Source organism: Lagenorhynchus albirostris, chromosome 12 (assembly GCF_949774975.1).
Source record: "Lagenorhynchus albirostris chromosome 12, mLagAlb1.1, whole genome shotgun sequence".
In the NCBI taxonomy this organism is placed as follows: Eukaryota; Metazoa; Chordata; class Mammalia; order Artiodactyla; family Delphinidae; genus Lagenorhynchus; species Lagenorhynchus albirostris.
The window spans coordinates 14800328-14826080 of NC_083106.1; the positions used below are offsets into that span (position 1 = coordinate 14800328).

Here is a 25753-nt window from a genome sequence, read left to right on the forward strand (position 1 = left end):
CTCAAGGCCTCGCACGACCTGGGCCTTAGCTTCCTGCCCAGTGTCACGGCTCTCGCTCCGTCCAAATCTCTTGTTGCCTGCACACACGATCACCATAGTACCACGTTCCATCTCACCTTGATGCTTTATGTGTTGTTGTTTTCCTGTCCCACGTCACCTGACTAGCCTCTTCTCATCCCTCACAAGTAGGATGAGGCAACCCCATGCCCAGCCTGAGCTCCCCAACCCTGCCAGCTCCCAGTGCCATCTGCTCCCATGGGCTCTGGGGCACCTCTGCATCCCTCTGTCTCTCAGAAGGAAAGAGCGCTCGGCTCTTTTAGGTGTTAATATATTTAACTGCTGCCCCTCACTAGCCTGTGAACTCCATGAGGGCAAGGCCCAGTCCTTTTGTTGTTTTGTTTGTTTGTTTCTCATGGCCTAGTGCACAGCACTCTTCAATAAATATTGTATGAGTGAATCAGAAATAAGGCATTTGTGTGGTCGCACAGTGATGCATTCATTAAGCTCGAATGCCCTGATGAATCATCACCATTAGCTTGAGTATCTGAAGTGCATCTAAAGGAAGAGGATTAGTCACTGCCAAGGACAGAACTCTCTGCCCTGGACTCTCCTGGTGATGACAATAAAATCGTCTTCTCCACAGCTCCCTTTTCTCAGACCCATGTGGTCCTCTACCTTCTGTCCATAACCCACCCCGGGGCAATGCATATGATTCTTTACTATGTAAATATTAACTGAAGTGTTTTCAGCAGATTTTTCTGAATTGCTTCCCACAAATTCAGTGCTGTTTATCTAAGAGATGTCCGCTTGCTGACCGTGGCTTGCCTTGCCCTTCACTTAAATCCTAATGTCCTTCTTCAAGTCTCTACTGTTCCCTTCCTACAATATATGAAGGATTTGAATTTGGAACCAAGCAAAGCCCAAATCCATTGGAAACACTGACTTACCTGTAAATGAAATTGATGACTCCCCGGTGCATTAGGCAACGTACCGAGGAAGAGCCCTTCCCTACCACCTCATGGATGATGTGTACACGTGCCCTCAGGACAGAGACACAGCCAACCTCCAGGCTGAGTGTTTGAAATGCAGGGTCAGGTAAATCTGAGAAACTGCTCTGGCAAATGCCAATCTATGTGCCTTGATTAGCAAGAATACTCAGTATCTCGGTTAGTTTTCAGGAATAAAAATTATTTAACAAAATGGTAAGAGAAGGGCCTTAATACTTAGGTAAGTACCTGATAGCTTTTAGAACATCTGCATCATTTAGTAGCTGTCGTTTCTCACAAAAGAGAAGGACATGCTCAAATTTTATACTCTGATTTGATAAAAAACCCAATCAACATCCCGTTTAGGACTACAGTGGCTTGGAGCTGACAGAGACCAGAGGCCGTCATCTCATCAGCGAGGTGAAGGGCCTTGGCCTGGGGAAGAGGCAAGACTTTAAGTCGAGATGTGGCAATGCCTCATTTAGGGTGCTCACCACGGCACCATCCTGCCCTTCATCCTGATGCTGTCTCACTTCTGGTGGAAAAAAAAAAAAAAAATTCCTTCCGAAGTTTTGAGAAAGGCGCTATATTGGTTCAAGTGTCATCAAATAAGTTAAAACAGTAAAAACAACCCATGGTCCACACCTGCAGATGCTCTTAGACAACTCATTTGGCCAGGCCATGCCCAGCCATGCAGACGGGGCAGGAGTCCTCGGGAAGGAGGGGACCAGGGCTTTGCTGCAGGTACAGGGTTGGGCGTGTGCGTGAGCCGTGGCTCTCCCTTCTGGGGAGGTGGGGGACAAATGACACGTATCCCACAAAGCATAATTTTCACGGTACAGCTCTATCTTGAGGGTTAAATGGGCTTCTGTAGGCTAATTATCATCGATCTCACTGAAGAATTTGCAAGTGTATAATGCAGTTCATGATTCTTGCTGGCCTGTAGGTCATCCTTAAAAGCAAGCAAATGGCACATTTCTGCAGAGTACCAACAAGCTTCTGCAGGATCAGAAAAGCAGCCTCCACCAAAGGCCAAACACGGATGTGACAGACCCCAAGAATCAGTGCCCCCATACTTCCTGCTCCTTTATGAAACCCAACATGGTCCCGACCTGCCCAGAGTCTCAAGCTGCACTAGATACATATCTTTCTTGTCTCTCTGTGAAGCTATTTATATTTCATTAAAACGTCAGTGCGGTCAATCAGCTTAAGCCCTTACTAGGTATGGAAATGAAACACGGAAAGAAGAAATTGAAACCGCTAATCTATAAGCCGTGGGCCGTCCCTGAATGGCAATGAAAATAAGGATTTTGTGTAGTGCTTTCCTCAAAGGTAAGACTATTCTGGGCAGTGTATGCATTGAGAAAGATACGGTAGGAACGCATTTTATTGTACACATATTGTATGAGAGAGAGAGAGAGAGAGAGAGAGAGAGTGTGTGTGTGTGTGTGTGTGTGTGTGTGTGTGTGTTGGAAAGTCTAGATCTCTTTAGCCCTGGAGCATTCTGGGTGGTATCTTTATTTCGACTTTGCCCCCTCATCTTCTGAAGTCTGGTTTCAGAAGGTGGAGGTTTTCAGCAAACAACTTCAGGAGGCTTTTACTTTAAAATGAAGTTTAAGAAATAGATTGACAGGAATCAGGAAAGTATACACTGAATAAACGTCAAGGTCCTGTTAGAAAGTAGGTGTGTGGTCCAGGCATCCTACAGTTATTAGAACCGAGCTGTTTATTAGTTTCAGAGCTTCTTGACAACCCAAGAAAAAGGGGAGAACACTCAGGCCAACGATGTGTCTTGAAAAGGTATTTCCATTCCCTTGGGAAAACAGCACAGAAAAAACAAAGTAAATAACCCCAAAATACTACTGTCACTTAAGATCGGAAGAAATTCATTCAATAGCTAGAACCTACTGTGTGCCAAGCGCTGGGCCTGGCAGCCGACAGGTCAGGGTTATAATCTCCAGGGACAGCAGGGACTGCCTCTATTCTATCACGCTGGCTGAGCAGGGTCCTACGGCCTAGCAGATCAGTCATTGGGCTGGTAGGGTTGACAATACTTTTGTGAAATTAAGGAACCAAATCAAGTCTCTCACCTGAAGAGATGACCAACCTATCCCCAAGAGAGAAAGAGCTCAGTAGAAAACAATTCTGGACCCCTTTGACCTTTTAAAGCACATTCATTAATGGGTGACAGAAACACCAAGATCCACACCAAAAAAAAAAAAAAAAAGGGTGACATTATTCTGATTTAGAAGATACTCAAGGCAATAGTTTCAACCAGGAAAGCCTGGTTGAAAAATGTCACAATGAAAAATTTACCTTTGAGCAACACAGCTTTCTGCCAAGCAACCAAAAGTTTAGTTAGACAGTTTATCCTAAGTTACTACAATATTAAAGCTATAATGCAATTAATGGCTATCAAGCAATAAGGTTTTGGATATCATCTGCTCACATAATGGGATTAGGTTTAGAACAGGTCGTTTGAAGCCACTCTTTCTAATTGGACAGCTACCAGAATCAAGGCTCGTGTCCAGTAATGGATAGGATGTGAAAATAAGGCCATATAATCAGCAGGAAGATGATATAATATTTCTGAGGAGGCAATGATGGGGCTGAATCATGGTTTTACTACTTACTGGCTCCATGATCAGGGCAATTTACTTAATGTCTCTGTCCTCCGTTTCCCTCTGTGTAAACAAGGGCAGTGATGTTACCTACCTGGAAGGGGGCAGTGAGCATCAGATGAGTTAATATATACTGCTGAAAACGCTGTCTGGCTCTGATGTTAGTGCTGATTACAGTTTTAATTTTTATTGTTGTAATTTAAGTAAACATCCCTTTGTTTCTACTTGCTTTTTCTATGCATTTTTACACCGTTGACATTATAGTCTATGAATCCCATTTATTTTCCCACTAAACAAACCAGTTATTTCTCCAAGTCATTAAACATTATAAGCATATAGCTGCTGTATGTATTTAGAGACAATCATTCCAGTCCTGAAACTATCCAGACATTAGTATCTTTAACCCTCCTTTCAATGATTCCTTTTCGCATCACACATTACATCTAGGGGAAGAGAATGGATTATTTTGGGGGCTAGAAAAGATGTGAGCTTATGTGCTCAACAGAGAAGATACGGAAGAAATAAAATCACAATAGAAGGTCTGTGAAAACGTACAGAACTACTGTAGACAGAGTTTTTGTTTGTGTTTAATAATACACAGAGAGCAGTGCCTGCATGTTGATAACACAGGAAGGAGGACAGGATGTCAGGGTAAGATGCAGAGTAGCCCCGTGCACTTGAGATGAACTGGACATTCCATCCTTGTCCTCAGCTTGAATGTGTGAACACAAAGAAGTGCTGAAGAGGGATTTATGGGCATTTTTTTTTTCAGTGCTGCAGAGATTCCCCATCAGGGTTTCCATGTACCATTAACTATTTATTGTCCAAAGACAAGAAGACTCTGTCTGAAATTCTAATCCATACACTTAATATTCTTCTTCTTCCTGAAATCTTCTGTTCTTTTTCCAGTGATGTGGTTACAGCGATATATTTTTTTTTTCTGTCTGTAATGCATTCTACTCCAAAGAAAGATAGCAGGTTCCAATTTAAGCCGCAAATGAAAACTAAAAGCACTTCAAAGAAGTCAAATAGATCTCCTTTTGGAATCCCATTGTTAGGTGGTGCCTCTCTCCTCTCTCCCTGTCCAAACTTTTCCATCTCTAAAATGGAGCACATTCCATTCTTTGTGACAAACTTATCAAAATTAAAATAACAACCTCCGGCTGTCAAAACAACTTCGAAAAAAAAAAAAAAGAAGTCACTTGTGGTTATTGTAAATAATAAAGAACTTACAGCTACCTATGCAATGATTTTTACCCATGTGAAAACTATTTCTTTAAATAGATGGCATAAAGGACTACAAATGAGTCATTTACTAAATTCATTATTTTATAAACTTTGGAGGGAACGCCAACCACATCATGGAACGGGGAGCTGGACTGACCATATGCAACTTGGAGAACCGACCTTTTGCAGAAGAGTCCTTGTTATAATTATTTTCAGGCCCAAACAAAAAACTGTCTCTTAATATGAGCAAGTACTTGGCACTTACACTTCAGGGAGAACTTTTCACATATCACTGTGATATTACAGCTTTGATGACAAGTTAACTCTTTGCCACCTGTAAGCAGACTGAACCGCTCCATAAAAAGAAAGAGCAAAGATAGTGGAAACCCAGGTTACTGGTCCCCATGGGCTTATAATAATTGTGATAGAGCGGCAAACACGCTGAAGACAGAGGATTCTGATGGGTTGGAAATATTTGTGCAAGTTCGACAAATTATGCATGGTGTCTCAGACAGAGAAGAGATTACTTCCTTTATTTTTAGGAGAATTCTCTTTATTTGTTTAATGTAGCTTGAAACAACTTTCAAAGCCTCTGACCTGCAGCAAATCACGGTCCATTCAGAAACCAAATTATCGAGGCTTAATGACTAAATGGACACAGAAATAGTATTTCACTCAGGCAACCGCATAGAGTGCAGAAACAGCTCATCTGTCCCCAGACACAGCCTGGAGCTGCCCGTTTTGACGCTTCTGGCTTTCCTTGTTACCTAGTACAAGGTCCAGCCTGGAACAGGGCTCACCAGCCTGGGCAAGGGAAACTGCTGGAAGTTTTGCTTTTCTGCCTCAAAGGCAAAGAATGACCCAGAGACCTTCTGTTGTGGCCATGCAGGAGGTGGCCCTGCCCATGCCCAGGGACAACCATTCACACTTACTGCTGTGAAGGGCCCCCTGGAGCTGTCAAGGCAGAGGCCTTGGAATGATCTCATTATATCCTTCCATTGGTTAAGGGCTCCCTCCCACTGCCTTCACGGTCAAGTTCAACTCCTAACTACAGGGTCTAAGGGCATCTGCAGTCAGGTGCCTGCCCACTGGTCTGTCTGGAATGATTCCCCCCTAAACGCTGCCCTTTTTCAGGACACCAAGGGCACTTCCAGGCAGCTTCTCTGCACGGCTGTCCTTTCCCTCAGGAGAAGCGAGCACCCCTTCCTCAACCCGGCACCTTCAACACTTTGCTTGGATCTATTAGTCTGTCAGCACTAAGCATCCAGGGCAGGGGCTGGGTCTTTCCCGCCTCGGTCACCCAGTGCATAGTGCACGTCAGACAGGCAACAATGTTTTGAATTGGAAGGGAACTTGGAGACTGTATCACCCGAACGTAAAAGAAGTCTCCATGTTTTTGCTCTGGCCTCTCTCCAGAGCTCCAAAAATGAATTTCTAACTGGCTGATGGATGACTTGATGGGGAAATCCAACAGGCACCTCAGACAACATGGCGCTCCCAGTCACCTCCACTGAAACACCAGCTCGCTCTTTGTGCGCCCTTCCTTCCAGGTCCTCGGGAGTCACCTTGGACCCCTCCTCATATTCCATCCATGTGCAGTTTCTGTGACTCCCAGTCGTCTCCTGGCCACACACCATCCTCTCCATTTCTACCACTACTGCCCCCATCCTGGGCCTATACCACATGCACTAAGGGCTCCTGACCTGTCTCTACTTCCTTCAGGTGACTGATGCCAGGTGGTCCTCCACCCACAAAATCTCAAACGTCCTAGTATGCCCCAGCATGTTACCCAAGGCCCCAATCTCTAGCCAACCTTCCCAGCCTACCAAAGTCCCACTGTGGTCTTGGCTTTCTTTGAGGTTTTACTGCATGGATCGTTTATGCCTTCCTTGTGGCAAGCGAACTGCACAAACCATTTGCTTTAATTTCCCGGTGTTGATGCTCTATTATCCAAGCATCCTACTGTCCCTGAAGGGTGGCACCACCTTTTATGCTTTTTTTTTTTTTTGCGGTACGCGGGCCTCTCACTGCTGTGGCCTCTCCCGTTGCGGAGCACAGGCTCCAGACACGCAGGCTCAGCGGCCACGGCTCACGGGGCCAGCCGCTCCGCGGCACGTGGGATCTTCCCGGACCAGGGCACGAACCCGTGTCCCCTGCATCGGCAGGCGGACTCCCAACCACTGCGCCACCAGGGAAGCCCCTATGCTTTGTTTTATGTCTCAGTGTGCAGCACACACGGCATCGGAAATACACACTGACTGACCTACTGAAAAGAAAATATCAAGATGTTCAAAATTTAAGTTATTCTTGTGCAAAGATCTCATAAACCTTAATATTCATGGAGCGCTGGAACTCTCCTTGGCCATTTATCACTAACTTGGCTCACAGGGCTGGTACGAGGGGTAATGAATGAGTTCATCTACATAAAGCATTGGGAAGAGTGTCTGGCCTGTAGTAAGAAGAGCTATTATTTATTATTATTATTATTATTCCCACTGAAATGAGGGCTGAGATTCATTAACACAAAATGTGACAAGCAGTTTCCACACAAACGGCCGTATGCCAAGTGATACAGCTTGGTGAGATATTCGATCTGTAAGTCCATATCTAAACACGTTAAGAAAAATATATTTAGACCTGATTTATAGCATTGCTGGTCAGTAACTGGTTTGAAAAGAAGGGCTACGGCACTGACCCCGAAAGGCTGGAGTTACAAGCAGATAAGATAGGTGGGCATTTGAGCCTGTCCCCTTAGTGTCTTACAAGATGTGCTTTTCCAGACTGGGACTGGAGTGGAGATCCTGATACTGTGAGGTCACATCGGCAGAGGACACCTTAAGGACCCCCGTGCCCTCCACGCAGCTGGCTGACCCCCTCACACTGGGTTGGCTCAGCCGTACGTTCTACACTGGACTCCCCAGTGTGGACAGATCAAGGGAACCAAAGGCAGGGTCTCTACCCTGGGGAGGCCTGGATTAACAGGAGACACTGGGTAAGGCGACTTGATAAAGAATAGGATACCCAAAGGAAATAACCGCAAGAGACCTTAGCTGGGTAGAGCTGGCAGCACAAAGGCAGAGGTGTGCTTGAGTGAGAAATGCAGTGTTGGGAGGTGAGTAGGGGGTCACAATGCCAGTCCTGGGGGAAGGTTCTGGAGTGAGTAAATATGTCTTCAGAGAAGAAACACAGATAAATTTGAGAACTGGATGATGGATTTTGGAAGGAACAAAGAAGCACGGGGGTTACCCAGTGACTTTCACAGGCTTTACACTCCCCAGAGCTGATTCTTGGGGTTGGGGTAAGTCTCAAACAGGAGACTGACATACACTATGGATTCAGCTTGTATTCTTAGCCCTAGGTCTCCCCCTCAGCACACTGGCCAAGGGCACATACGTAATGCAGGTACCCCTGGAAATCCTTACAGAAGGGTGGCAGTGTGACTATGAATTTTCATTCTGGGTCTTCCAGGGACTATGTACATAAATACCTCTGTTTGATCACTTAACTCAACATAAACTATTTCTCTAATACCTACTTTATACTTGTTCCCTGATTTAATTAGATCTGGCTATAGTCACTGGTATAAAATGTTTTGAATTTTCAATGATACCCAGAAAACAGCAGGGGGGAACCAACTTTTCCAAAAGCAGTATACCACAAATGTTTTATAGGGACATATACTATTTTTATTTTAACGTTTAATCTGATGTCCATGGGTGGATACTCTGATGAACACGTACATAGTTAAGCCTGTGAACTGCTATGAGCTCCAGATAACATCAACCATATTCCTCCCTCAAATTACAATCCCAGTTGAAAGCGCCATATTCTTCTTCTCAATCTAGCTTTTCTTCCTGTTCATTCATTCCCACCAAATGCTCCAACCGACTCTGACGGTGGCCCATTTATTTAATTTGAAAGCTGGTACTTTGGTTTGTATTAATTTTATTACCCTTTCTTAAACTGCTTAGCGGCTTCTGACTATATGCCTCTTAGTACAGACTAGGATAACAAAGTGAACAAAGGCAACCAAGAGGCACAGAACAAAGAGAAGCGCCACGAGCGCCAGACACTTTCATGGATGTCTTTCCTTCTGACTTGCGTATATCTTGATTGGCAGTTTTATGCTCTGAATCCAAACTGCTAAATGTGGCAGGAAACAAGGAGGCTAGAGACGGAAGTGGAAGAGGAATGGGCCAATTTCATCAATCCCTAGAGAAAACAAAAGGTCAGTACCCTGATGATAGGGGTGGACACTTAAGCACCACAAGTACCCTTTTCTAGGTTCATAGAAAGTAAGAGACAGAGCCTACACATAGGGATGACTAGTGGTAGGTTAAAAATTTAAGCCAATTAAAAAATAATTAACTCAATAACAGAAATATCTGGTAACGTTATTACTCGGCACGTTTCCCTGGCTGAGGCTGATTTCATTTGAAGTAATTTTATATTTATGCTAAAAATATATTAGCATTGGGCTTCCCTGGTGGTGCAGTGGTTGAGAATCCACCTGCCAGTGCAGGGGACATGGGTTCGAGCCCTAGTCTGGCAAGATCCTACATGCCACAGAGCAACTAAGCCCATGCGCCACAACTACTGAGCTTGCACTCTAGAGCCCCAAGCCACAACTACTGAGCCCGCGTGCCACAACTACTGAAGCCTGCGTGCCTAGAGCCCGTGCTCCGCAACAAGAGAAGCCACAGCGATGAGAAGCCCTTGCACTGCAACGAAGAGTAGCCCCCGCTCGCCACAACTAGAGAAAGCCCGCGCGCAGCAACGAAGACCCAACGTAGCAAAAAATAAAAATAAATAAAATTTAAAAAAACCACAATATTAAAACAAAACAAAACAACATTAGCATCAAACTCAGGGAGAAAAGGTCATTGAAACAAATGGACTAGACCTAGATAACAGTATGAGGTAGAGGGGCAAACATTTTCCTGAGTCACAAAGCTTCCTGTGTCTCATCAACCTGAAAAACAGTTTCTGGAAATCGAGAATGCTGCTGGTCACTTCCCTTCTGCTGAAACATGCCAGACTGAAAAGGCAGGGATGAGTTATCTCCTGCTGGACAGACACACGTGTGCCTCTCCTCTGGACAGCGGGAAGGGGGCATGGTCACAGAGCAACTGGGCCACTTCTTGCAGCCACGTCAGGATAAGAGGAAGTGAGGGATGCCTGCTCCAGAGGAAGGGCACGTTTGGGAGAAAGCAGGAAATCCTGATGTAGAGATAAGAAGAGCAGTGGGAGAGAGACTCAAGCTGGGTGGAGAAGAGGAACCCGACCAGGTCCACACAAATGGGGTGAAAGGACACAGCGATACAAAGAAAGTGAGGCCAGATGGGGAGGGGAGGCTTGCGGGCAATGTGTGCAGCGAGTCTGGATGATTTCAAACTAATCACAGAGATTTCAGGTGTCGGGTTAACCGGGGCCAGGGAACATGGGAGTTAGGAAGGTCACTTGAAGAGACTTAAAAAAAATAAGCTAAGAGGGCTTCCCTCGTGGCGCAGTGGTTGAGAGTCCGCCTGCCGATGCAGGGGACACGGGTTCGTGCCCCGGTCCGGGAAGATCCCACATGCCGCGGAGCGGCTGGGTCCGTGAGCCATGGCCGCTGAGCCTGCGTGTCCGGAGCCTGTACTCCGCAACGGGAGAGGCCACAACAGTGAGAGGCCCGCGTACCAGGAAGGAAAAAAAAAAAAAAAAAAGCTAAGAGTTTCTTTATTTGTCGGGGGGGTGGTGGGTGGTGTGTGTGGGGAAAGTAAGGCAAGAGGAGAGTGAGGGAAAGGAGAGAGGAGGAGTGGATGATTTTGCAGGAAATATGCCCAACGCTGAGCTTCCGACAGACCTTCTGTGTGATCTCACAGGACGGGAAGCTCTTTACAACACGACTGCTTAGCCATCTCATTTAAAGGCAGCTTGGGGGGACTTCCCTGGTGGCGCAGTGGTGAAGAATCCACCTGCCAATGCAGGGGACACGGGTTCGAGCCCTGGTCCGGGGAGAGATCCCACATGCCGCGGAGCAGCTAAGCTGGTGCGCCACAACCACTGAGCCTGTGCTCTAGAGCTCGCGAGCCACAACTACTGAGCCCACGCGCCACAACTACGGAAGCCTGCATGCCGAGAGCCCGTGCTCTGCAACAAGAGAAGCCACCCAATGAGAAGCCTGCACACTGCAACCAAGAGTAGCCCCCTCTCTGCAACTAGAGAAAGCCCTTGCACAGCAATGAAGACCCAGCGCAGCCAAAAATAAATAAATAAATAAATAAATTTATTTAAAAAAATAAAGGCGGCTTGAGGAGGGAGTGTGTGTACCTGGCCAAGAATCTCTGGAAAATGTGAGGAGTAGTGCACTGGGTTGCAACCTACAAGGTCTGAGTTAATTCATGCCTACCCGAGTGCACCGAGTTTGTAACTATGCATCCCTGAGCAGGGTCGGTGTGCCAGGAGAAACATCTCCCCACTGAGCTGCAGAATAACTTCGCCACTGACCTGAATCAGATGCAGCGGACGCAAAACATTCAGTACATACTTTTACAGGAGAGGGAGGAGAACGGAAAACAAAGTGAGCTTAACTGAAATGTGAGAAAGAAAACGGCAATGACTTGGCTGGGTGGGGCCCCAGCTTGCGCTTTCACTGGCCCCCGTTCCCCGCAGACCAGTAACTCTCCACCCAGCATTCGCTGTGGATGACATCACTGATTTCCCAAACACGCTCCAGCAGTTTCCTGCTTTCCAGAGTCAAGCTAAGCGAGGTTGTCAGCGGGGCACCTGGGTAGAGATGTGGCCAGGTCAGGTCACAGAGTGGAAATGAAGGCCACACCAGGGCCCGTTTGCTCGTTCAATGAACTGTTTGTTTTACTGATGATCTTTTAGTCCCCTTTCCCTGGACAGATTTCCGCGCTCTGATGGGGCCAGCCCAGACCAATCATGGCATGTACATATATTCAGTGCCCAGGATCACACGGTCTGTTCCAGAAAGAGCACAGGGGCCAAAGTGAAGGGTGTAGGAGGGGACAGGGGAACTGCCCAGTGAGAATCACTGCTCCAGACAGACTGGGAGCTCTGACGCACTGCATCTTACAGCCCCCAGCCTAGATGCTTCTCTCTCCCCATTGGTCTGTGAGGTCAAAGCACTAGGATTCTCTCCACAGTTTCAAGTAGCCATTGTGTCCCCCAGAAAGGCTCTAACTGGCAACGAACACCACGTAAACGCTGTAGGAAGTCTTAATCCCTTCAGGGTAAACTGCAGGATGGCTTAAGCCCAAGATTCCAGCTCATATTCTTGTCCTTAATAACCATTAGGTCCTAATTTTGTGTCCTAAGTTTGTCAATAGAGAAGACTTCATATTCAAGAGGACTTCTAAGTTCCTCTAAGGAGCTAATCTCATTGCCTTGATGTGATATCAAAGGAAAATAGTCCGAGACACCAAAAACTACCTTCAAATGGACTTCTGCTAGGAATTCACACTTGGTTGGACACCTCTCCAAGCCAACTGTTCTGACAACACGTCACTGTGTGAGGAAGCCCCGCACGAAAACAAATTAACATGGAAAAAACGATCTTGCATTTCCTTAGCAGAGTTTGGGGCCAGCAAACATCTGACAAGACTCGACAAACCATACTCAGGAGTGCACTTCTTAGAGGAACATTCCAGCTCTTTTGTCCGTTCTTTGGTGTCCCAATTTTCAGGTGCTAAAACACAACAAGAAAGCCAGGAAGGGCAAGATGATTCTACCAGCCTAATTCCGCCTGCCATACGTGTACTCTGACTCCCTTGCAACTAACTGGCCCTGGCTAAACGTTTCCCCAAGTACTTTCAGTTTACTATTTCTCTATTTATTGTATTTTCATGTTATGAAAGTGACATATCCTTGATGCAGTCATTTGAAATAAGCAGAAAAGAAAAGAAGCTGTTCATAATATCACAGCCCCCTGTCAACATTTTGGTGTCTTTTTAGTCTTTTCTATATGGAATGTAATTTATTTCCCAATAATATAATTTTATAAACTTTCCTTACATATTACTGTTTTTATGTCACAAAATTTACGTCAAATGATTAAACAGCCCTGATAAATTATAAAAACCTAAAGACAGTATCAAAGCAATGGGACCACCAGACAAAGACCACCTACTAAACTGGGGAAGGGGTGGGGAATGAGATTGTTTTGGAGAAGTTTTATTAGTTATGAGATTTATTGAGCACTCGAAACCATAAGCTTTGAAAGAATTTTTGGAAACTTAACAGGGTAATCTGTAGACTATAGGGCTGGAAAATCTTAAAAACAGTCTGCTCTTTTCTCCCCACATCAAAGATCTGGATTTGCTAAACTATTTCTTACAAGGAGAGGTACTAAGTGGTGGTGCATTGGTCAAGGATTTTATACTCTTTTGTAGCTTTCAATAATATGATGGAAAGAATATACAAGAATAAGGTCATTAAAGAGAGGCAAGGATACACACGGAGCTTAGTAGGAACGAAGATATTTTAGGAAGGAAAAATGAGATAGAAAACACTGCCAGTGCACGTAAGGATGGGGCAAAGGTCTTAGATGTCCCTAGCTGAGGAACCCATGTACGACTGGGTGTTTCTATAAAAACAGCACCAGGAAGTGAAATGTACTGGTAAAGTGTCTACACCAACTGGAGGTCACAAATTGGTGATCAACTCCAATTAAAGCAGTAACTAAATAAAACATGATGAAATCATTCAGTGGTAGAAAACTTTGGCCTCTAAGTAAGGATGGAAGGTAACGTAAATATTTAGAAAACTAAATCTGGAGGGGAAAAAACCAAACTCTCCAGCACTTCACCGTGCGATCTGCCAAAGTCAGCAGAGCTGGAGATGTTCATTGTTTGAGGAGGGGCATGCCTGTGTTGAGATCCTCCACTTTCAGACCTACTAGGCAGCCAGGAGGACGGGCGTCCCCTGAGGACACCCCAGAAGGGATTTCTCCTCTGCTGTAAAGCCCACGGTGTTCTGCACGTGTATGACTTTACTGGCCAGCATCTGCCGTAAGGCCCCTCGGGACAGGACTGGAGCTCGTTCACCTTCATGTGGTTTACAGCACCTCCCACCCGACAGGTATAAATGAATGCGTGAATGAATGAATGAGCTACGCAGAAAAACGGAGGGGCTTTCTGATTTTGAGGTCTCAGTTTGGGCTTTTTTCCTGGAGGGGAGAGACGGATGTGTGCTTCAGAGGCACTCGAATAAGCCCGTGTTGAGTCAGGGTGATTCATCAGGCTAGAATTTTCCCACCTGCAGGAGCCAGTCCCCCCCAGCATCCCCATCCCCCTTTGCCTCGGTCATCTCAGCAGGAAATTACTACACTGGGTCTCCCACACGTATGATGAATCTTAGAAGCATTCTCACAGACTGTGGCAGGGCCCCGGACGGGGTCAAGTAAAAGTAAATACCAGCCCTTATTAGGCGATCCTGGCCTCCTGCGTTGCGTTTGCCCCGGACACCAGCGGCTTCCTGCTCTGTCACAGAAAGCAGACCGCAGGTCACCGCCTCCACGTGATGCTTCCTGACCTCCAGGAACTGCTTCCTTCCTCGCTCCTCACGTGATTGTTTTGGAGGATTTTACCGCGGGGCCCTGCCGCTTACAGCTCCACCCGGGGGTGGAGGCTCGGGACCTCCTCAGGGAACCCAGGCAGCCGGAGGCCACCCCTCAAGGACTGCTCACACCTTCATTTTCTAACTACCAGCCCGGCGTCCAGGAGGAGCAGAGGGGCGGAGGGATGGACTAGTGGTCATGCACACACACACAAGCTGTGGCTGATGGAACCCTGGCTTTCCAGAACTGGTCTTACAAGGCTGTGGATGTGAGGCTATTAGTTGAGGTGGGAGGAGACTCACAAGCATCTATTTGCTTAGTGACCCCACAGATTTAAAATTATGATTGGTATTTAATGACTCTTAAATGCTCAGATACTCAGAAGGTATCATTTACTGACTCACAATTTTTTATACCAAACCATTGTCTTTGTTAATTCCCTTCTATCTACCTTTACTAGCTGCCTGAAGTGGAGAAAGCTGCTTTACTGGGGGCTCCCCACGGCATGGAGCACAGGGCCATGTGCACGTCCCCTGAATGAATGAATTTGTTGGGAGAACTACTGTAGGATTTCAAATCTGTGCAGGACAAGACAGGGCAGATTAGGAACTCAGCTAATTCCCTCCTCAGTTGTGTCCACTGTTCCATGCTCTTTGGGACCCTAGTGGCCGCTTGTCCCTGGTCCCTCTGGGCGGGTACTACCGGCTGTGCTCTGCTAAGCAAAGGCCTTCATGGACTGAAGACCAGATCTTTGGCCCTGAGGAGCTGCCGTCAGGGAGGCCATTCTAAGGAATATAAAGCAAGCTCTCCTCGTGTTTTTGTTAACTGAGATAAGATTAAATTATGCTCAATAAATTTTACCCTTTAAAAACGTGTAGGTCTATGAGTTTTGACACACATATACAGTCATGGATCCACCACCACAATTAAAATATAGAGCAGGCGTCCCCAACCCCCAGGCCATGGAACGGTATCAGTCCGCGGCCCGTTAGGAACCCGGCTGCACAGCAGGAGGTGAGCGGCAAGGGAGCGAGCGAAGCTTCATCTGCTGCTCCCCATTGCTCCCCATTGCTCGCACTATGGCCTGAAACGTCCCCCCTCCCCCATCCGTGGAAAAACTGTCTTCCATGAAACTGGTGTCTGGTGCCAAAAAGGTTGGGGACCGCTGATACAGAGTATTTCCATCACCCACAAAAGGTCGCTGGTGCCCCTCTGCAATCTGTCCCCTCTTCCCGTCTGCCCCCTGAACCACTGATCTGAATTTTTTTTTACCTTCAGTTGCACCTTTTCTAAAATTACCATTCAGAACCTGTTTTATTTGAACCCTTCTCTCTCTTCCAGCACCGTCGCTATGCCTCCCTCAATGGGAAACTCCACCGCCAGCTCCTGCGGTTACTCTCTGGTCTCCCCGTGCCGCCTACGATGGTTCTGCCCAGACCCTCGAGGGCTCCTGTTACCCCGTTGGCTCCGGAAACATGGCAGTTTTCCTAGTACCATCCTTTACCGCTTATTTCTCTCGTGCATATCCTTGCTTCTCCCCTGTGTCCACCCTCATGTATATTCTTAAAGCTCTCAGGGCCTTCTTCCTGCCTGTTCCTTTCTTCTGAGTGCTGTGTCTGTATTTCTCATGGATTCACAGACCATTTTATAGATCCTATAAGCCCTTTCAGCTCTCTACGTCCTGGCCAGACGCATTTCTGGCTCTGCCCATCTGTCTTCTTGACTGTGCTCCTTCCGCGACGGACAGCATCGCCGTCTACACTCAGGCTAGAAGTGTCCTTTGCCCCGAGCCCCACGTGCAGGTGGCTACCTTCAAAATATACCTCGAGGGTTTCCCTGGTGGCGCAGTGGTTGAGAGTCCGCCTGCCGATGCAGGGGATATGGGTTCGTGCCCCGGTCCGGGAAGATCCCACATGCCGCGGAGCGGCTGGGCCCGTGAGCCATGGCCACTGAGCCTGCGCGTCCGGAGCCTGTGTTCCGCGAAGGGAGGTGCCACAGTGGCTGAGCATGCGCGTCCGGAGCACCGCGGCGGGAGGGGCCACAGCAGTGAGAGGCCCGCGTACCGCAAAATAAATAAATAAATAAATAAATAAAAATATACCTCGAATTCGTCTCTACTCCCCATATTTACTTCTACAGCTGCCATGCCAACCTTGATTACCTCTGGCCTCAGCCGATGTCTCCCTGGGTCTGGTTCTCTTTCCTCTAAACATTCTCCACTTTGCTACCAGAGCTGTTTTTCTAAAATATAAATCAGACATTTTTCTTTTCCAGTGGTGAGGACCCTGGGCTTTCACTTCTGAGGGCGCAGGTTCGATCCCTGGTGGGGGAACTAGGATCCCGCAAGCCACGTGGCGTGGCCAAAAAAAAAAAAAAAGAGAATAAAAACCAGGCATGAAACCCACCTTACTGTAACTCTCCAGTGTGCATGGGATAAAACCCAAGGTCTTTAAGATGGCAGCTGAGATCCTTAACAGTTTGGCCTGGTGTTGCTACCCTAATCCCATTTCTCAGCCTCTCAACCCCTGTCCAGCTCCAGCCACACTGGACCACGCTGGGAAGGGTACCATGTATTTCTGTGCCTTTGAGTCAAAATTCACCGTTTCCCCAGTTCAGAGGTTGCTTCTCTTTTTCTTCCACACACCCCCTGCCCCCAACCTGGTAAGAAATAGCTACTGCCTCCCCGGTGCCCTGAGAGTATTTCAAATGCCAACACCAACCCCACACATACTGGATGCCTCTGTGCTGTTCAGCCCACGGCTCCTCTTAGTATATCCTCACAGCTACTCCTCTTAGTATCTCTGTGCATCACAGGCATTAAGAATTCAAAAAACGCTTATTGAAAACACTTTGCCCAATATCAGACGAAACGTGTAAACATGAAGGCAAGCAACTCTGTACTCATTATGCACTTTTTACCCATCCACTGCCTAAACAACAGAGCCACATGGCTTATTTTAAAAATTGCTATGTTTCCTGTTTGGACTTGATCAGCTTGTAACAACAATGACAGCAATAGAGATGATCAAGATTTTTTGTGCTGAATCTAATCCAGGGGCGTCCCATGATGAGAACACAAACCAAGGGAAACCACCATATCTCTGTGTGGCTATAATGAAGCATTTTATGTATTAAGCCTATCATCGTGGATTTTAACTGCTTTGATAAGCTTTCACTTCCGTGCTATCTCCCCTCCGTCCAAAGAGAAGCTTTGAAATAACAATAACCATCCCATAGCAACAATGTCCCGTCACAACAAGGTCAAAAACGAGAACTCATGTGATTTGCTCATTTTCTTAGGCAGAGCTCCCCCCTTAATGTGCTGACAAAGAGGTGAAGGCTGAAAGACTGATCTCCCCAGCCCTGGGGTGGGGGGCTGGTCCTGCCTCTTGGACATGGTGGTGGCCTCCATCCATCCCACCGCAGTGAAGTCTTATCATTCTCAGGGCAGTGATGTGAAGATCCGGAAGCCCTACACTAAGCCACCCCACCACTTCAACAGCAGACTGGCTCCTCCCAAATTATTCTCTTCCATGTTCTATGAGGGGGGAATCGACTTTATGACTCAAGGGATCCTGAAGACAGGGCAGATTAGGAACTGCCGATGCAGGGGACATGGCTTCGTGCCCCGGTCCGGGAGGATCCCACATGCCGCAGGATCGCGGAGCGGCTGGGCCCGTAAGCCATGGCTGTTGAGCCTGCGCGTTGGAGCCTGTGCTCCGCAACGGGAGAGGCCACAACAGTGAGAGGCCCGCGTACCGCAAAAAAAAAAAAAAAAAGATAAAGAAAAGAAAAATTCAAACCCTGATGGCAGGTGCATTTTTCACCATGGAAGAGAGTATTTAGGAAAAGAGCAAATACTATGAATTACTTCCCAATACCCAATCTGTAAGGCATTCCCAGAGCATAAGGATTTCAGGCATCATGACAACACAGACTGGGGAAGGTTTCTGGAGAATGTTACACACTCACCGTTCCAACCAACGGGTAAATGAACCCAGCGCCTATGCTGGCCCGTACGTCACTAATGGGTAGAACGAAATCCTTGGGTACGCCTTTCTTGTCAGGTTGGTGAGACAGGGAAAGGTGGGTCTTAGCCATGCAGATGGGCAAATTTCCAAAACCCTGTAAGAAAGGAAAGGAAACGTGTTCCTTGAGCATAAACGCTCATCTCCTCTACTTGTCTGACCCGCACTCCACAGAATCCCCACGACTCAGATCCACACATACAACAGTGCTTGTTACTGCCTGTTCATTGAACAAGAAGATGGGACAAAAACTCATCTGCACGAGATCATCACCTGGCAAGTTGAGGGTGTCGATTACTTACTTTGGATAATTCTTGTTACAGAAAGGCAGCATTATGTGTGTCTTTGAAGAAAAGGTGGTTCTTTGCAGGCAAGCAAATAACTGCAGGCAGCAGCAGCAGCTGTAGAAACCACTTTCTAAGGATATTAATATCCGGCACTCAGAAAGGTAATCTGGAGAAAGGCTTTGTGACAAGGCTTTTTAGTCCCGTTGTTCGCTCATTCTTAGAGGCTGTCAGGAAGCAAAGAGCCTCTTTGTGTTGTTTTATGAATCATGGTTATTTGATCTGCGATTACATTATATGAACTAAGATGAGGTCACTATTTAAGCCTCTTATTTTTAAGGACCAAAGGCGATGCCTGACCCAGAGTTCCAAAGGTGAAAGGGGAGGCAGTCACATGTGGGGTCTCACAAAAAGGACAGTGTCCTCGCTGCCTGGTCCCGATTAAGGGTACACAGTGCCTCCTCAGAGACTTTGCTAATTAACTGCAACCACATACTTGACGCATAACTTTTAAGGAACATTCCCTCGGTGGACAGACAGAGATAAAAGGAATGCAATCTTCAGAGGTAACCCACACAGAATTTCTTATGATTCAACCTAGAACTATTTGGAAGATTTCAGAGTACTATCAACGGGGGGTGGGGGTGGGGTGTTCCCTTTACTCTTAGATACGGATCAGAAATCTGCTGGGTGGCGATCACAATTGCCCTACAGAAATGGTGCCCAGAATTGTGGGTTTCAGAGATCGATCAAATATTGACATAATTTTTATGAACTGATATGGGTTTGCCAATTTAAAAGTTTGCCAGTAAGAATATATTTTTTAAGAACCCAATATGCTATATACCATCACCGTATTACTTCACAAAAGAAAGAAGATTTGAAGCCTGAGAAAACATCAGGAAGGACCTAATATTCGAATCAATGATAGTCCTTAAATAGCATTATTAAAAACTTATTAAAAAAAACACCTCATGACAATGACCTTATTTTACTCATTTCATTGCACATGAGTGAAAATTCCACTGCAGAACAATGCCAGTGTGTACAGCAATGTTTGAGGATCATTTATGAAAAAGCACAAGCCAAGAGCATTCTAAGCTCTTGGAAAATCCTAAGAAGAAATGAATTGCTGACTATCTTACCAAACCTGGGAGAATACCCTGGCTAGTGCTGGTAGCACAGGACAAAATATTAAATATGCTTTAAAAATAGAATTTAGGAGTTGGGAGATTAAAAAAAATAGATCAGTGATACTCATCATGAAGCTCTTTTGCCAGCAAGCTCTTGAAGAGCTCTGACTTCTATCTGATCACAGCAAACTGGAGGGGGTGTTTGAGGCACATGGCCCCTTTGGTTAAGGTGGCCGAACACGCCGCCGTGGAGCCTATTCGACATAACCATTACAGGACTAGACTCTCGCTGCTGAACCTTGGCCATGTGCACGGCAGAAGGCGATGGAGCCTTCAGCCACTGTGGACAATCTCACCACCAAGCCGATGAAGCACTTGTATAAGAAAGAATACCAAGCACCCCCGACTTCATGTGCTGCCGTCCTCTTTGACTAACCTGGCACCATGCTCCCGTTTTTAAGACAGTAAGAGGAAGCACTACAGATTAGTTAACTCTTGACTCCACTGCTGCACATCCAGGAACAGTTTCAATGTTTCTGGCTGACTAGCAGGGGCTAAAGATCTCACACACACAGATAAACATGGACACTACCTGTATTAGACAAATTTATAACCAGAAAAGTCAATGATGTATGTACTCTCACCATAATTACAGTTAACGTCCTACCCAAGGACATTCATTCAATTTTTGTAGACCACAGAGTAGATTAAGCCGAGTTCAGCTGGTGGGACGTACACCAGCTCTCAAGTCAAGGTGAATAATGTCAAAAGCCTAAGCTGGATGTTCCCCCCTAAATGCACAACTTTTACCTGTTCCGTGTAACGATCTATTTTGGATTGTGCCTCCGGAGAGAGTTCAATATCTTCGGCTCCATAGACAGCCTGGGCGATGGTCCTTATCTTTTCCACAATTGGAAGCTGGGAAAACACAAATGACAACAAAATCGTTAACTTCAAGCTGGTTAAAGAATTAAGGGAGAGCTTAGTGAGATTTTCTGTAATTGCTTAAAATTCACTACCAGATTCCCTCCTCATCAACTGTAGTATTTGAAGCAAACACTTTTCTCTTCTATCATCCTTAATGTCCTGAAATTTTCAGATCAGAGATCAACTAGCAAGTAAGAAGCCTTAGATGTTCAACCTGTTCAGAGGCTGCTTATCTAGTTAAATCATTCTTATCCACTGCATCCTTTAACGAAGTTTATACTATGCTTTTTAGTGATCTTTTAAGCCAGAACATAAGTCTCCTAACTAAATAGTGCTGGTGTTTAAGTGGGTCTCAACTTGGGTTATATGACAGAAATGTAGCAGTTCTAAAGGACACATTTTTTTTTTTTTTTGGTGAGCAGGAATGGGTTGAGATTTTAATATAAATGCTAATGTGATCAAACACTTTATTGGAAAACCAGAGGTTGAACCTAGTGTCACTTTAGCAAATTATGAGACAACAAGGAGAATGGGACAAATCTGAGAAGACTAGATATGGGCAAATAAGTGTGTGGGGAGGAGATGGAAAAATCTTCCACAGTGTTGGATGCAACGCTTGGATATAGGTTGCTAGTGAAACACTAAAAGTGGCCTCTTCAGAGACAAGGATGGTTCATTAGGGAAGGGATGTGCCATGGATAAAGTGATTCTTTTTTTTTTTTTTTGCGGTACGCGGGCCTCTCACTGTTGTGGCCTCTCCGGTTGCAGAGCACAGGCTCCGGACGCGCAGGCTCAGCGGCCATGGCTCACAGGCCCAGCCGCTCCGCGGCATGTGGGATCTTCCCGGACTGGGGTACGAACCCGTGTCCCCTGCATTGGCAGGCAGACTCCCAACCACTGCGCCACCAGGGAAGCCCGATAAAGTGATTCTTAATTCAAGCAAAGCATTTGACAAAATTGTTCCTAATTTCACTGGGGGTAGAAAACACATAGATGTAATGAAGATGGTTGGTGGATGTACTGTTCAGTGAAGGGCTGCTGGACCAAGTGCTGATGGAATGGACGTCAGCCAAGGGGCAGAAGCCTCTCATGGCCCACCTCAAGGACTTTGCTGGGCAGTGGCAAATTTGCATGAATTACTGCTGATATACACCTAACAGGAGAAAATAAAAGCTAGCTCTGCCCTGCCAATCTGATAGTACCCCAAATTACTTTAAAATGTATTTTTTATTACTACAGTTTTTATTACTGTAGAGTTGCTCTGTGGTCTGGAACTGAAATATTGGATGTTTCAACAAATAAAAAAGAAATGAAGGTGCAAGTCATTATGATCTTTCGCTGAAGGACATAAAAGAGGATCTGAATCAACGGAGAGAAATACTTTGTTCATGGGTGAGGAGATGCAATACTGAATAGAGGTCGGTCTCTCAAACTTAATCTATTAGTTCAATCCAATTCCAATAAAAATCCCAAGAGCACTTAGGTTACTTGGCCAACCAATTTTAAAATTCCTAATGAAGAGTAACGGCAAAAATAGGTAAGATAACTTCAAAAATAAATAAAACCAAAAGAACGAAGATAAGGGACCTGCCATACCAGGTATCAATCATACTACAAAACTATGCTGATTAATTCCATGTGGTATCGGCACAGGACGAGATGATTAATCAAGGGAAGATAACAAAGAACATAGAAGGACACCTCAGCAGGTGTGGGATAGTATATAGTAGACATGGCACAAAACAGGGAAAGGACTGACTATTCAACTGACTTTTGGCTGGAGAAATAAAATTAAATTCCTGCCTCACACCAGGCCCCTAAATAAGTCCAATATGGAACAAAGGCAAAATCTTCAAAATCAAAACTCTACATATTGGGAGAAAAAATTGGGGAACTCTTTATTATCCTGAGGTACGGAAGGATTTCTTAAACAAGGTAACAACTGACTCCGCCTTAAAGGAAATGATTTATAGACCTGACATCAAAACTTAAAGTTCCTTGTATTAAAAAAAAAAAAAGAGGGACTTCCCTGGTGGCGCAGTGGTTCAGAATCCGCCTGCCAATGCAGGGGGCACGGGTTCGAGCCCTGGTCCGGGAGGATCCCACATGCTGCGGAGCAGCTGAGCCCGTGCGCCACAACTGCTGAGCCTGCGCTCTAGAGCCCACGAGCCACAAGTAGAGAAAGCCTGCACACAGCAACGAAGACCCAACACAGCCACATATAAATAAAATAAATAAATTTATATAAAAAAAAAGACATCAGAAATAAGGATAAAGCATAAGGAACAGTCTGGGAGAAGATGCTTGCAAATATTTAAAAGATTAGTTACTAGAATGCATAAAACTCCCACAAATTCAGAAAAAGACAAACAAATATTTAATACTAGGCAAAAGAATGACTAATAACAATATGAAAAAGTGCCCAATCTCATTAGTGATCAAGGAAAGGCAAATTAAAATGATGAAAAACCAATTTACAACCGTGAGATCAGCAAGACTGAAAGTATGAGAATTTCAAGCGTGGGCGAGGATGTGGGGAAGACGACCCTTCAAAGTGCTCTTGGTTGAGATGTTAAAGGTCTCGCCTACCACGACAGCTTCCTAACTGGTTTCTTCACTTCTAACACCCCCCTCCACTCTACTGCAAGTCTGACCTTCTTAAAATGTACGTAAGTAAGAAAAACTCAAGATCACCTCTGCTAAAACTCCCTGAGCGCCCTAAGATCTAGCTCAAAGGCCAGCATCTCCAGGAAGCCTGTACTGACCGTCCTCAAGCACACGTGGGCGTTCTCTTCTTTGCCATCCGATAGCCCTGTAATGCTCTGACCTGGGTGTTACGTGGCACCAGAGGTTCAGCAGGGCCTGGCGATGAGTGGCTGCTAGCGAAGCCCATGCCCTGCTGGGATGCACTGATGGACCTCGGATGGTAACAGTGCCAGGATCAAACTCTGATGCTGAAATCTACCGGGTGGCAAGGGGCCTTTTGTAAACTATGTCATAAGAGAAATCAGAGAAGAACCTCCACTTCAGGACTTCCCTGGTGGCGCAGTGGTTAAGAATCCGCCTGCCAGTGCAGGGGACACCAGTTCAATCCCTGGTCCGGGAAGATCCCACATGCTGTTGAGCAAGTAAGCCTGTGCACTACAACTACTGAGCCTGTGAGCCACAACTACTGAGCCCGTGCTCTAGAGCCCACAAGCCGAAACTACTGAGCCCGTGTGCCACAACTACTGAAGCCCGCGTGCCTAGAGCCCATGCTCCACAACAAGAGAAGCCACCGCGATGAGCAGCCTGCGCACCGCAAGGAAGAGTAGCTCCCGCTCGCCACAACTGGAGAAAGCCTGCGCGCAGCAATGAAGACCCAACGCAACCAAAACTAAATAAATAAAGTTGATTCTTAAAAAAAAAAAAAAGAAGAATCTCCACCTCTAGAAGGGACAACTCTAGAAAGAAATGATCGTTATTTTCCAGGAAGGCAGAAGGTGAAGCAAGGACACAAATTAGAAGGAAACGTTTAAGGAAAAGCTATAATAACCAGAGCTGTTTTACTCTGGCAGAGTTCAGGGTAAGCCGAGTATGGCTCCCGGGTTGTTGCAGAATTACCGCAGGAGTGCAAAGTTGAGTCTGGGCTAGAGAAAACCTTGAGTGTAACTTCAATGTAAAAGATTCCATGTTCGTTAGCTGAAGAATTGAGAATAGCCTATAAACTCTTTGAGGCCAAGGACCACCTCTTGTTCACGTAGAGGTGGGATACAGTACAGCCCCTGGACTACAAGAGTAGGCTCTCAATATACAGTTGAATAAATATTTTCTGACCTTCCTGTTGACAAAGCAAGGATTCCATGTGATGTGACAGTTACGCTTTTTCAGGGGAAGGCAGCTCACAGAATATGGTGTCACCCAAGCAGTGTGATAGGTCCCATGCAACCTGGTTCATCCGGGCTCCTCCAGCCCTCCAGAGCAGCTCAGGTGGGGGGTTCGTGGGCTGCTGTGGGACAGGAGGGCTAAGGAAGAACGCAGCCCCTTAGATCTGGCTGAATCATGCAACCTCATTCCTAGTGGGAGAGGTGAATATGCTGCTGTACTCATTTCACTGCAAGCACTGAAGCCACGCAGTGTGTTACAAATGTCACGCTGCACAAACCTTACGTAATATTATTATGATGGCGCGAGGGCAAGAGGGCTAACTAAAGACTTACGTTTTCCCTGGAAGTGAAACAAAACAACAACAAGACAGATTAGTACTACTCATGACACATTTAATGAACAGAATGCACTATTTACTGAGCTCTAGATTGATCTGAAAAGGAAAAGTGAGTGTGACTTTTCTATAATAATTGAAAAAAACTCACACGTGAACAAGGTAACAGCAAATGGATGACAATGAAGGAATTCGTGTGAGTGGGTATTTAACTGACTTATTTTTAGTTTTTAAACACGAAATGTTTTTCAAGGAATACATATATTTAATTTTAAATTGTGGTAAAACACACATAACAGAAGATTTACCATCTTTATCATGTTCACGTGTACAGTTCTGTACTGTTAAGCACATTCCTGTTGCTGTGATGCTAATCTTCAGAACCCTTCACTCTGCAGAACTAAAACTGTACCCACAAAACACTAACTCCCCATTCTGTCCTCCCCTCAGCCCCTTGCTACCACCTTCCTACTTTCTGTCTCTACGGATCTGCCTACTCAGGGTACCCTGTATAAGTGGAATCATACAGCATGTATCTTTTTGCATCCGGCTTATTTTATTTAGCATGAACCTCAAGGTTCAACCATGATGTAGCATGTTACAAATTTCTTTCCTTTTAAAGGCTGAATAATATTTCACTGTATGGACATACCACACTAAAAAAAAATCCATTCATCCACTGATGGACACGGGTTGTTTCCACCTTTTTGCTACTGTGAATAAGGCTGCTATGCTAAAAGTGGGGGGGGCAGGAATGGACAAATATTTCTCTTCTAGACTTCAA

At 45.8% G+C, this 25753-nt stretch overlaps 1 protein-coding gene across 10 annotated transcripts in view; it reads right to left on the reverse strand.

Annotated features, from left to right (window-relative positions):
- The window catches only part of MTHFD1L (methylenetetrahydrofolate dehydrogenase (NADP+ dependent) 1 like), a 196167-nt gene that overhangs the window by 31815 nt on the left and 138599 nt on the right, over positions 1-25753 (reverse strand). For 8 of the 10 annotated variants that reach the window (XM_060168048.1, XM_060168051.1, XM_060168054.1 and 5 more), the window contains 2 exons: positions 20652-20759; positions 18369-18521 (listed from right to left, as the gene is read on the reverse strand). In XM_060168048.1, the coding sequence (XP_060024031.1) occupies positions 18369-18521; positions 20652-20759 (261 nt within the window). Of the gene's footprint in view, positions 1-2434; positions 2800-3619; positions 3702-8563; positions 9047-18368; positions 18522-20651; positions 20760-25753 lie in introns of those variants that run through there. The other 2 variants (XM_060168053.1, XM_060168052.1) reach the window with 2 other exon arrangements.